Source organism: Chelonia mydas, chromosome 4 (assembly GCF_015237465.2).
Source record: "Chelonia mydas isolate rCheMyd1 chromosome 4, rCheMyd1.pri.v2, whole genome shotgun sequence".
Taxonomy (NCBI): Eukaryota; Metazoa; Chordata; order Testudines; family Cheloniidae; genus Chelonia; species Chelonia mydas.
Genome location: NC_057852.1, coordinates 111,865,574 through 111,877,581, shown reverse-complemented (window position 1 = coordinate 111,877,581; position 12,008 = coordinate 111,865,574). Strand labels below are relative to the sequence as shown.

Here is a 12,008-nt window from a genome sequence, read left to right as displayed (position 1 = left end):
GATACTTTATCTCTGTGAAAGACCATGTACGGATGATCAGCAGAAGGGCCCCAAGCTCACCTATTCTCCTAGCAAAGGTAATCACCATCAGGAAGGCAACCTTCATAGAAATGTAGGACTGGGTGGGACCTTGATAGATCATCTAGTCCAGTCCCCTGCACTGAGACAGGACTAAGTACTATCTAAACCATCTCTGACAGATGTTTGTCCAACCTGTTCTTAAAAACCTCTAATGACAGACTCCACAACCTCCCTAGGTAATTTGCTCCAGTGCTTAATTATCCTGACAGTTAGGAAGTTTTCCTAATGTCTAACCTAAATCTCCCCTTGCTGCAATTTAAGCCCATTACTTCTTGCCTTGTCCTCAGTGGTTAAGAACAATTTATCACCTGTCTCTTTATAATAACCTTTTACGTACTTATGTCTCCACCTCAGTTCTCTCTTCTCCATGCTAAACAAACACAATTTTTTTCAATCTTTCCACATAGGTCATGTTTTCTAGACCTTTAATCATTTTTGTTGCTCTTCTCTGGACTTTCTCCAATTTGTCTACATCTTTCCTGAAGTGTGGTGTCTATAACTGGACATAATAATTCAGTTGAGGCCTTATCAGTGCTGAGTAGAGAAGAAGAATTATTTCTCGTGTCTTGCTTACAACACTCCTGCTAATACATCCCAGAATGATGTTTGCTTTTTTTGTGTGGAAAAGTATTATATTGTTGACCCATATTTAGTTTGTGACCCACTAACACACCTCCTTCCCCTCCCCACCCCCACAGATCCTATTCTGCAGCATGCCTTCCTAGATAGTCATTTCACATTTTGTATTTGTGGGGACTGATTATGCCCTCCTAAAGTAATACTTAACATTTATTCTTTTTTAAATTTTATCCTACTTAAATCAGACCATTTATCCAGTTTGTCAAGATCATTTTGAATTCTAATCCTGTCCTCCTAGTACGGAGCAGGAGTCAAATGGGGACTCGTAAGTGAGGGTGAGGTTCAGGTCCCAGGTATGAGGAGATTTAGATACTAGAGAGAATGTCCTTATGATACCCTACAGGAACTTCACAGTAGTGGGGAGTAAACACTAAAGAATAGGAAGTATATATAAATAACCACCAAACATACACTTATGGAACTGATGCATAGGCCAGCTGTCTTCATCGAGAGAAGATATTCCAGGATTACATGGATTCCTGATTCCTCAAGATTTTAAGTGGTGCTGATCACTCCACAGGGAGAATCACTTCTCTGTAGATAGTCTCCTGCTATCGTTAAGGACAGATTGGACATCCTATGAATTGTCCATCCAAAAACTATGCCACCAGATAGAGAGAAGCCAAGGTGTAGGTGGAAGTGGCTGATCCTGCCATTTTTCTGAGACAGTAGGTCCGGGAACAGTTGTATGTGAATGCATGGGCATGAGGCCAACTGCAGGATGGTGGTGAACCAGAACGGTCTCAGGCACCAGGGAGATATCAGGATCACTGCAGCCCTGTCCAGCTTGATTCTTCTGAGGACACAGAGTTGTAAAAGGATGGGAGGGAAGCAGTACATCAGCAGGTCCAACCCCCATACTAGGAAGGCATCCCCTCTGGAGCTGAGGCCCAGAGCCACTCTGTAAAGCCCTTTTCATTCCACTGAATTGCAAAAAGCTCCCAGGATGGGACACCTCATAGATGAAAGATGTACTGCGCTACTGATGGGTGGAGCTCCCACTTGTGATCCCTGTGGAAACACCTGCTGAGGCTGTCCACAAGGGAGTTCATTGCACCTGCAATAAGTACTGCTGAGAGGGTAATCTGATGAGGTATACATCAGTTCCAGAGCTGGACCCCCTGTTTGCAGACTGGGATGGATCTTGAGCCTCCCTGTTTGTTTATATAATAGACAATGGCCATGTCTGAGCTTACCTGGATATGAGCAAACCAAATAAAGGGTAGGAACATCTTGCATGTTTTGTGTACCGCCTGAAGCTCAAGAAGATTGAGATGTAGCCTGGATTCCTACAGGGACCAGGAATGCCAAGCTGTCTGGTTGAATAAGTGTGCTTCCCATCCCAGAAGGCAGACATCCATGATGAGTGTTTTTGTAGAATTTAGAAATAAAGAGGACCCCAACACACACTTTGTTCTTGGTCCCCCACCAAATAAGTAATGGCAACACGTTCTGGAGGAGCAAGACCTTCTTGTCCAAAGAGTCCCTGCTTGGTACATAGACCAACCTCAGCCAAACCCGTAGGCCTAAGCAGGAACAGACCACCCTCTGAGGGCTGAGATGAAGTTGGGCGACCAGGTCCCTCACGTGAGGAATCAGTCTTGAGGTAAGTAGGCCCTTGCCATGATCGAGTTCAGTTTCACTCCACTAAGTTGTGTAATTTGTGAGGGCAGGGGAGGGGTAAGGTGGTTTTTCTGAATTTACCTGAAGCCCAAAAGCATAAGATAGTTCAAGTGAGGTGACTTTTGCTTGCACTTCCTGATACAATCATCCAGGTGGGGAAATATTGGGCCGCCTTGTTTGTGGAGGTACACACCCACCACTCTAAGTACCTTCACAAAAACTCTCAGGACCATCAATAGGCAAAAGGGGAACACACTGTACTGAAAGTGCTCTGGACCTACAGTGAAATGAAGAAATCTCCTGCAAGCTAGGCGACTGTCCAAATGAAAATATGCATCTTTCAGATAGAAAGCAACAATCTAGTCACCTTTGTTTGTGGAGGAGATTACTGAGGCCAGGGAATGTCACTGAGTGAAGTAGACACTCAGCTGTTTGGTCCAGGATGGGTCTCCAGCCCCCGTTCTTTTGGTAGGCGAGGAAGTATCTTGAGTAAAAGCCCTTCACCTTGTGAGGAGAGGGCACAGGCTGTCTTGTCCCCAACTGGATTAGGGAGTCCTCCTCCTGTGAGAATCCTCTCATGAGAGGAGTCCCTGAAAAGGGTTGAGGAGGGGGGGCCAGGAGCAGGGGGTCAGACAAGAACTCTAGGATGCAGCCAGTTGAGGTGATGTCGAAAATCCATTTGTCCTATGTGATAAGGTGCCACATCAGGAGGAAACAGGCCAGGCATCCACCAAAAGGAGTGGAGATAACAGGTGGTATGGAGACTAGTTGATGGCTCTCGAGTATCCCATCAAAATGCCTCTTGGTAGGCAGTTGGGAACTGAAGAGGGGAGGACGGTGGTGTAAAGTGCCTACCCACGATGCACCCTCTGTCATTTTCTAAGAGGCTCCTAGATCCCTTGATGGAAAAATGACTGAGGTGGTGTGTGCTAACCAGGAGCAGCAGCCTGGAATATTTCCTCAGGGGTGCCAGGGTATATATCCCCAAACAGCAGAGGGTAGAGCAGGGGCGGGCAAACTTTTTGGCTTGAGGGCCACATCGGGTTTCCAAAATTGTATGGAGGGCTAGTCAGGGGAGGCTGTGTGAATGGTTGCGTGGCCCAGCTCCCGCCTCCTATCCAACGCCGCCCCCCCCCTTCTTGCCCCCAGGACTCCTACCCCATCCACCAGCCCCTGCTCCCTGTCCCCTCCTGGACCCCCCACCCCGACTGACCCCTGCCACCCCACCCAACCCCCCCCCTTCACGACTGCCCCCACCCCCGGACCCATGCCCCATCCAAGCTCCCTGTTCCCCGACCTCTGACCACCCAGCCCCTAGCAACACCCCCAACTCCCCTGCCCTCTATCCAACCCCCCTGCCCCCAGACCGCGCTGCCTGGAGCACTGGTGGCACTACAGCCGTGCCACCCAGAGCACCAGGTCAGGCTGTGGCTCTGAAACTGTGCTGCCGAGCTACCCAGAGCGTGGCACGGCGCGCTGAGGCTGCGGGGGAGGGGGGAAAGCAGGGGAGGGGCTGGGAGCTAGCCTCCCGGGCCAGGAGCCTAGGGGCCGGGCAGGAGGATCCCGCGGGCTGGATGTGGCCCGCAGGCTGTAGTTTGCCCACCTCTGGGGTAGAGCAGAAGTCTTTGTGAGTGTGCAGTGACTCCTATCTTTTCACTCAAAAAACTGTTACCACAAAGGAGAAATCCTGTACCATCACTGAACATTCTAGGGAAGCCCCAAGGACTGCAACCTGAAGCCCATCTCATAACTACCGAGGCAGGCATGCAACATGATGCTGCGTCCACTGCATTCAGAAGTGCTTGGAAGGTCAACCTTGTAACCACATTTCCCTCATCCAGGATGGCCCGGAATTGGGACCTAAATTCCTTCAGCAACTTAGAGAATTCTAACAGCTTATTGCAATTCATGAAGTTGTACTTGGACATCAATTTTGCTACGTCAAATAGTAGGCTAGCCAATTAAAAGTTCTTTCTGCTAAAGAGATATCTCTTGGTGTCTTTGTCAGGAGGGGTGGAACCAGGCTGACACTCCATGACAGCTTGTACCACTAAGGAGTTGGGATTAAAGGTGGGAAAACAAATATTCTGCTCCCTTGGGAAAGAACAAAATATTTCTTTTAAGCCCTCCTCAGGGGCAGGGCACAAGTAGCAGGAATGTGCCAAATTGTTTTACAAAGCTTCAATATGACCCTGTTCATGGGGCACACCACTTTAGAGGAAGCCACAGCTTGGAGAAAATCCAGGAATTTTTGGGTAAGATCCTGAATCAACTGTAGTAGGACTTGAAGAGATTAAGCCATCCTCCTCAGGAGGCCACGGCACTGCCTGTAATCATCTGGTGGTGAGGGAGAAGCTACTGTCACTGCCTCATCTGGGAGGATGAAGAAAGCACTGCCAGGGGATCCAGTGGTTCCCACTGTTCCTCCTTAACAAGTGCTTCTGTGGGGACTTCGGCTATTATTGGCAGTGATATCCAGGATCCTCATACGCTGGCACATGAAAATATTAATCCCAAAGGCCCCAACAAGGTCAGTGGATGGTATCATAAGAGCGTGAAGGTGGGCCCCATGTGGGGTACTGTTGGTCCCTTAGCAACACTGTGGTTCACGAACACATTTGGAAGACTTTAGAAGCCCTGTTAGGGACAGCTCTTAACTATGTTGTCAGGAGAACCATGAGTACTGGGTCATTTTCATCCGACAAGTAGGAATGGTCAGGCTCTTGTGGACAAACCAATGGGTGTGTATCCTGACCCTGACCAACCACAGATATGAGCTGATGAATCGTACATTGACAGTGCTGGAGCCTCCGCCTTATGGCTTGAGCTTGGGATTGACAAATGTTGAGTTGGTAGTGTTGGAACATCTCTCAGCAGAATCGGTCCAAGAGGATCCATGAAATTCTGGATACACATAAAATGCCAGATCTTCAAGCAGAGCATACAGAGATCTCACCAGAGGAGAGCTGGCAGGCATCCTGGTTGGATCTGTCAATGCTCTCTTTGAAGCAGCAGACTTCTGCTGGATTGGTGTTAACAGTGCAGAGGGCAAACAGTCCCTTCTGCCTCTGTGTGGTGTTGGATTGGTCCTGCCCGTTCAGCAGACAATTTCAGGACGCTGGTACCTCTCATAACTGTCGATAATGGCCCCTGCTCCCTGCAAGGTCTGGATTTACCCTTCCTGGGGCATCCAGTGGTGCCAGAGGAAGGGGAGAAATAAACCTTTTTTTGGAGGATTTCTGAGGTGATTTATCCCTCTTTTTGTGAGGGTGTTTACCCTGGCCTTCTTCATACCTCCATTTAGTGGTGTGCTTAGATTTCTTGAAAGACTCAACTGAATGGCTGCGGTTCTGGAGGGATGCCACCTGGAGGCTCAGATCCGATAGATGTGGAGCAGGAGAGCCCCAGGTCCAAACAGGGCCTCAAAGAGAACTCCATAAGACACCTACAAGTCTGAATTCCTGAAACTGCCAAGTACACTGAGGAAAGGCATGGCAGATGTCATACCTGAGGGGGTCTGTGCTTCCCCAAGGCAGTACAGACAGCTCTCATGCAAGTCACTCAGAGGGAACCTCTGTGGGCAGGCCAGCCAGGCTCTGAAATCTAGAACTTTGGGCATAATAGGTGCCCTAAAATGATAGGGGAAATGAATGGAGAGGAACCCACTACCCTCAAATTAACTAATATAAAACACCTAAAAACAATTTATTTAAGGAACCGATCATCAAGCAGGGAAGTTGGAAAGGTTAGACAGAGAATGGTTCCATTCCAGACTGGTGCCAATCTTTAAAAAAGGGAAGAAGGAGGATCCTGGGAACTACAGGCCAATCAGCCTCACCTCAGTCCCTGGAAAAATCATGGAGCAGGTCCTCAAAGAATCAATCCTGAAGCACTTAGAGGAGAGGAAAGTGATCAGGAACAGTCAGCATGGATTCACCAAGGGAAGGTCATGCCTGACTAATCTAATCGCCTTTTATGATGAGATTACTGGTTCTGTGGATGAAGGGAAAGCAGTGGATGTATTGTTTCTTGACTTTAGCAAAGCTTTTGACACGGTCTCCCACAGTATTCTTGTCAGCAAGTTAAGGAAGTATGGGATGGATGAATGCACTATAAGGTGGGTAGAAAGCTGGCTAGATTGTCGGGCTCAACGGGTAGTGATCAATGGCTCCATGTCTAGTTGGCAGCCGGTGTCAAGTGGAGTGCCCCAGGGGTCGGTCCTGGGGCCGGTTTTGTTCAATATCTTCATAAATGATCTGGAGGATGGTGTGGATTGCACTCTCAGCAAATTTGCGGATGATACTAAACTGGGAGGAGTGGTAGATACGCTGGAGGGGAGGGATAGGATACAGAAGGACCTAGACAAATTGGAGGATTGGGCCAAAAGAAATCTGATGAGGTTCAATAAGGATAAAAGTGCAGGGTCCTGCACTTAGGATGGAAGAATCCAATGCACCGCTACAGACTAGGGACCGAATGGCTAGGCAGCAGTTCTGCGGAAAAGGACCTAGGGGTGACAGTGGACGAGAAGCTGGATATGAGTCAGCAGTGTGCCCTTGTTGCCAAGAAGGCCAATGGCATTTTGGGATGTATAAGTAGGGGCATAGCAAGCAGATCGAGGGACGTGATCGTTCCCCTCTATTCGACACTGGTGAGGCCTCATCTGGAGTACTGTGTCCAGTTTTGGGCCCCACACTACAAGAAGGATGTGGATAAATTGGAGAGAGTCCAGCGAAGGGCAACAAAAATGATTAGGGGTCTAGAGCACATGACTTATGAGGAGAGGCTGAGGGAGCTGGGATTGTTTAGTCTGCAGAAGAGAAGAATGAGGGGGGATTTGATAGCTGCTTTCAACTACCTGAAAGGGGGTTCCAAAGAGGATGGCTCTAGACTGTTCTCAATGGTAGCAGATGACAGAACGAGGAGTAATGGTCTCAAGTTGCAATGGGGGAGGTTTAGATTGGATGTTAGGAAAAACTTTTTCACTAAGAGAGTGGTGAAACACTGGAATGCGTTACCCTAGGGAGGTGGTAGAATCTCCTTCCTTAGAGGTTTTTAAGGTCAGGCTTGACAAAGCCCTGGCTGGGATGATTTAACTGGGACTTGGTCCTGCTTCGAGCAGGGGGTTGGACTAGATGACCTTCTGGGGTCCCTTCCAACCCTGATATTCTATGATAAGTGGTAGAATGGAATCGGAGAGGCTGTTGGCCTGCACAGCCCCCAAAGCTCTTGGTGGGGATCGTGGAAGCAGCGAGGGCGCATTCGCAAACAGCTGCTATTTTTGAAGAATTTCACGTCACTGGCACACAGAGCGCATCCGCACCCAAAGCTAATGCCCAATAGAGTCTTGTGCTCAAGTAGTATGGATTACATTCATTAAGTGTTAACATTACACCCATAAGATTATTATGCAAGGGTTGCAACTCACTGGGGTTATGTGCAATGCTGAAACAGTTGAAACCTTTTCAAAATGTTCCATTCCAGAGTTATAAGCTTTGCCTGCCATATTAAGTAGAATATTAATGTTGCTTTAGTTTGATTGTTGGTTATGGTTGAATGCACATTCTATGTATAATTACTATACTAATCACAGTATGCTCTAGGTTTGGTTTTGTGTTTTACTCGAAAAGCTATAGATACAAAGTTTTTAAAAGCAAATAACTAACCTTTCAAATGCAGAGTCTGAAATATCAGTTTGAGTGAGATCCAGATGTTCCAAGTTAGGACAAAGTTCCAAGAACTGTCTAACCTAGGAAAGGAATGAAAAAAAGAAAATGCAAAAACCAGACAATTAAAGAGTCTCACAGCCAAGATGCAAACGAATGCTCATTTGAATTGCAATTCAACTTCACTGACAATACAGACTCAAGCACACCAATTATATATTATTACTAATTATAGCCTACACACTCAAACGTATTAGTGCTGACAATACATACCATTTTGTTAGAAACTGCAGAACTGTAGGCCAGTACTAGTGTTTTCACTGAAGTGCCTACATGTGGGAGAACATTATGAATTAAGCCATGGAGTAAATGCTTTTCCATCTGCGCTATGTTAATTGCAAGTGATTCTTCTGCAGCCTCTTCTGTAAAATAAATCAAAGAGAAAGTAAGATTTTACCATGTATTTAGAGAGATTTTTAAAGTTCATCTCCTCATATCACATTAAATACAAGATTTACAAAAAAAGTTATCCACCTTATGCAGTAACGATGGTTCTTCGAGATGTCTCCCACTATGGGTGCTCCACTGTAGGTGTGTCTGCATCCCTGTGGTGCTGATTGGAGAACTTCATAGCAGTGTCTGTTAGGCCAGCATATGCGCGGTCTCTCCTTGTGCTGTGTCACAAGGCTAGTCAGCACGTGGGGCTAACCATCCCCAGTTCCTTCTCTACCACAGAGTCATAAACGAGAATTCCAAAGTAGAGGGGAAGAGGGTGGGTTGTAGACAACCATAGGGACACGCATCTTGAAGAACCATTGTTACTGCACAAGGTGAGTAACAACTTCTTCGAGTAGTGTCCCTATGGATGCTCCATTGTACTTGACTCCCAAGTAGTATCTCTTCTGGAGGACTGGGACTTCAGAGTCAGGTCAATTACAGATGACAGTACTGTGGAGCAGAGTATGGCATCAGAGACAGTCTCTCCAGCAATGGCATAGTGTTCTGCAAAAGCGTGGACTGATGCCCATGTCAATGCTCTGCAGATCTCTGAGATAGACACATCCTTGAAGAAGGTGACAGATGAGGAGATTGATCTTATGGAATGTGTACAGATCAAGCCTAGGAGGTGGGGATCACGTTATGAATTTGGTAGCACTATCTGACGCAATTCAAGACCCACATAGAGTCTCTTTGGGCAGATATTCCTGAGCCCTTGGATCTTCCTGTCACAGAGAGGAAAGTCTAGGGGACTTCCCGAAGGCATTTGTCTTATCAAGGTAGAAGGCCAGGGCTCTCCTAGCATCTGGGATATGTACTATAGCCTCCCTATTGTCTTGGTGAGGCTTGGAGTAGAAAATTCAATGGTGAATTGATTCATGTGAAATGGGGAGATTACCTGAGGAATGAATTTTGGATGCGGCCTGACTGTAACCTTGTTTGGAAAGGATACTGTGTAAGGAGGATGTGCCATCAGACCTGCTATCTCTACTATCCTTTTGGCCAACGTAATTGCTATCGGGTAGGCTGTTTTCACTGATAGGTAGGTTAGTGAACACGTGGCCGTGGATTCAAAGGGGGGCCTAGTTAGCCCTTTCAGTACCAGGTTTAGTTCCCACATGGAGGTAGGGAGTTGAGGTTGAGGGAAGAGGTTTATTATACCCTTAAATGAATCTTTTAGTGGTTGGGTATGACAGCACAGAATATCCCTCTACGGGATGGTGAAAGGCTGTAATAGCTGTTAGATGGACCCCAAGAGAGTTTAGGGATAATTCTGACTTTTTCAGGGTCAGAGCATATTCGAGAACATGTGGAAGAGTTGCTGATATTGGAGAGATCTGTTGGGATGTGCACCAAATCTGAAACCTAGACCATTTCTGCAGGTAAGTACATCGGGTGGAGGACTTTATACTGTGTAATTGAACCTCTTGTACTACCTTTGCACATGAAATTTCTAGGTGCTGGAACCAAGCAGAAGCCATGCTTTGAGACAGAGAATCCCCCTGTTGGCACGTTGGGTACACCTTCGGCTTGCGAGAGGTGGTGTGGAAAGGTCAGGAGAGAGCGGGCATGTCATGAGCTGTGTCAGATAAGGGCACCAGATCTGTCTCGGCCAAGTAGGAGCAAATCAGGATGATGTGAGCTCCATCTCTTTTTATTTTTAGCAGGACTTTCAGCAGAAGAGGAAATGGAGGAAAGGCGTAAAAAAAGGTTCTTGTCCCAGTGGAGAAGAAGAGCACCACCCAGAGAGTGCAGTTCCATCCCTGCCCTGGAGCAGTAGCATGGGCACTTCTTGTTCTGGTAAGTGGTGCACAGGTCTATGGATAGTGTTCCCCATTGTATAACAAGTTGTGGAGTACTGACGAGTGCATCTCCCGCTTGTAATCGTGCAGAAATTTGTCCACTATCAAATTCTGCATACGCAGGAAGTCAGTCGCGGGCAAAGTGACTTTGTGAGATATGCATCAGTTCCATAGTCTCATTGCCTCCATGCACAGAGAGGGTGACCTGCCCCTCAGCCCTCCCAGCTGCTATGGCTATGTTGTCTGTTATGATCTTTGTATGTGATCCTGCGATCAGCAGGAGGAAATGGGCACAGACATGCTGACAGCTCTCAGTTTGAGGAGACTGATGTGTAGAGACATCTCTGAAGATGACCATTTGCCTTGCGTCATGAGGCCATTTAAATGTGCTACCTTCCCTATGAGTGATGAGTCGTGGTAAGGACCAACAATGGTGACATGTGTGAGAAGGGGACCCCTGACACATTTGTCAGGTCCTTCCACCAGTTTAAGGAATTTTTAATTCTGGTGGGGTTTGACCAAACTGAACCACAGTTGAAGGCATGGCATGTGGAATCTGGCATATGGTATCACGGTCGTGCCTGCTGCCATGTGTCCCAAGTTGGAGGCAGAGTCCGGCCGGAATTTGGACTGTATTGAATGGTGTCTATGAGCAAAGCCAGGGATAGGAACCAGTGGTGAGGCAGAAGGGCTTTGGCCTGTATGGCATCTAGGATGTCCCCAATGAATTCCAGGCATTCCACTGGGGTAAGGGCTGACTTCTGGGTGTTGACCTGTAAACCCAGTTCTGTGAACAAGTGTATTGTAGTGTTGACAGCTTTGTGGGCCTCCTGGAGAGATCAGGCTCTCAGGAGACAATCATCTAGGTATGGGTAAATCATTATCCCTTGAGAGCATCAGTGAGTGGCTACCACTGAGAGAACTTTGGAAAATACTCTCAGGGCTAATGACAGCATGAAGGGGAGGACTCTGTATTGATAATGGTCATGTCCCAGAGTGAACCTGAGAAATCGTCTGTGAGCTGATAGGATCAAGATGTGAAAATAGGTGTCTTGGAGATTGAGGGCATAAAAACAGTCTCCCTGTTCCAAACTTGGAATGATAGTCAATAAGGTGACCACCTTGAACTTCTGAGCCTTGACAAACTTGTTGAGCGCTCTGAGGTCCAGTAGGAGTCTCTAACTTCCCTTTCTTTTGGGAATTAGGACGTAATGAGAGTAGAAGTCCTTGCCTCACAGATGCTGAGGTACCAGTTCTATGGCTCCTAACTGGAGGAGATGATTTATCTCCTGTCATCGTAAACTCTCATGAGAAGGGTCCCTGATGAGGGACAGAAAGGGGGTTGTGGAGGGGCTATGGAGGTGAAGTCAATGGAGCTCCCAGATTGGACAATCTCTAAAACTCATCAGTCCGACATTTTATGTTCCCAGGCAGTACAGAATATTGCCAATCGGTGGCCGAATGGGTATATAATCACAGTCAGTTGTGGGGAGTGGTCTCGTGGTGCCTCGACCTGCCTGTCAAATATGGCATTTAGATGCAGGGAGTTGGGACGAGACCAGACAGTTTGCACTTCAGGAATTTCCCTTTCCTCCTCTGCGTTTCGTAATGATGTTGAGGCTGATATTGAGCCACATATGGTCTGTGTTGAGATTGGAGACTAAAACGCCTCTTTTGCCCCAGTGTATAGATTCCCAGT

The 12,008-nt window shown here is 47.2% G+C and overlaps 1 protein-coding gene across 2 annotated transcripts in view; it reads right to left on the bottom strand.

Annotated features, from left to right (window-relative positions):
• The window catches only part of FBXL5 (F-box and leucine rich repeat protein 5), a 59,399-nt gene that overhangs the window by 16,234 nt on the left and 31,157 nt on the right, over window positions 1–12,008 (bottom strand). For both annotated transcript variants that reach the window (XM_037898032.2, XM_037898031.2), the window contains exons 7-8: window positions 8,283–8,431; window positions 8,010–8,092 (exon numbers count right to left, since the gene is read on the bottom strand). In XM_037898032.2, the coding sequence (XP_037753960.2) occupies window positions 8,010–8,092; window positions 8,283–8,431 (232 nt within the window). The remainder of the gene's footprint in view (window positions 1–8,009; window positions 8,093–8,282; window positions 8,432–12,008) is intronic.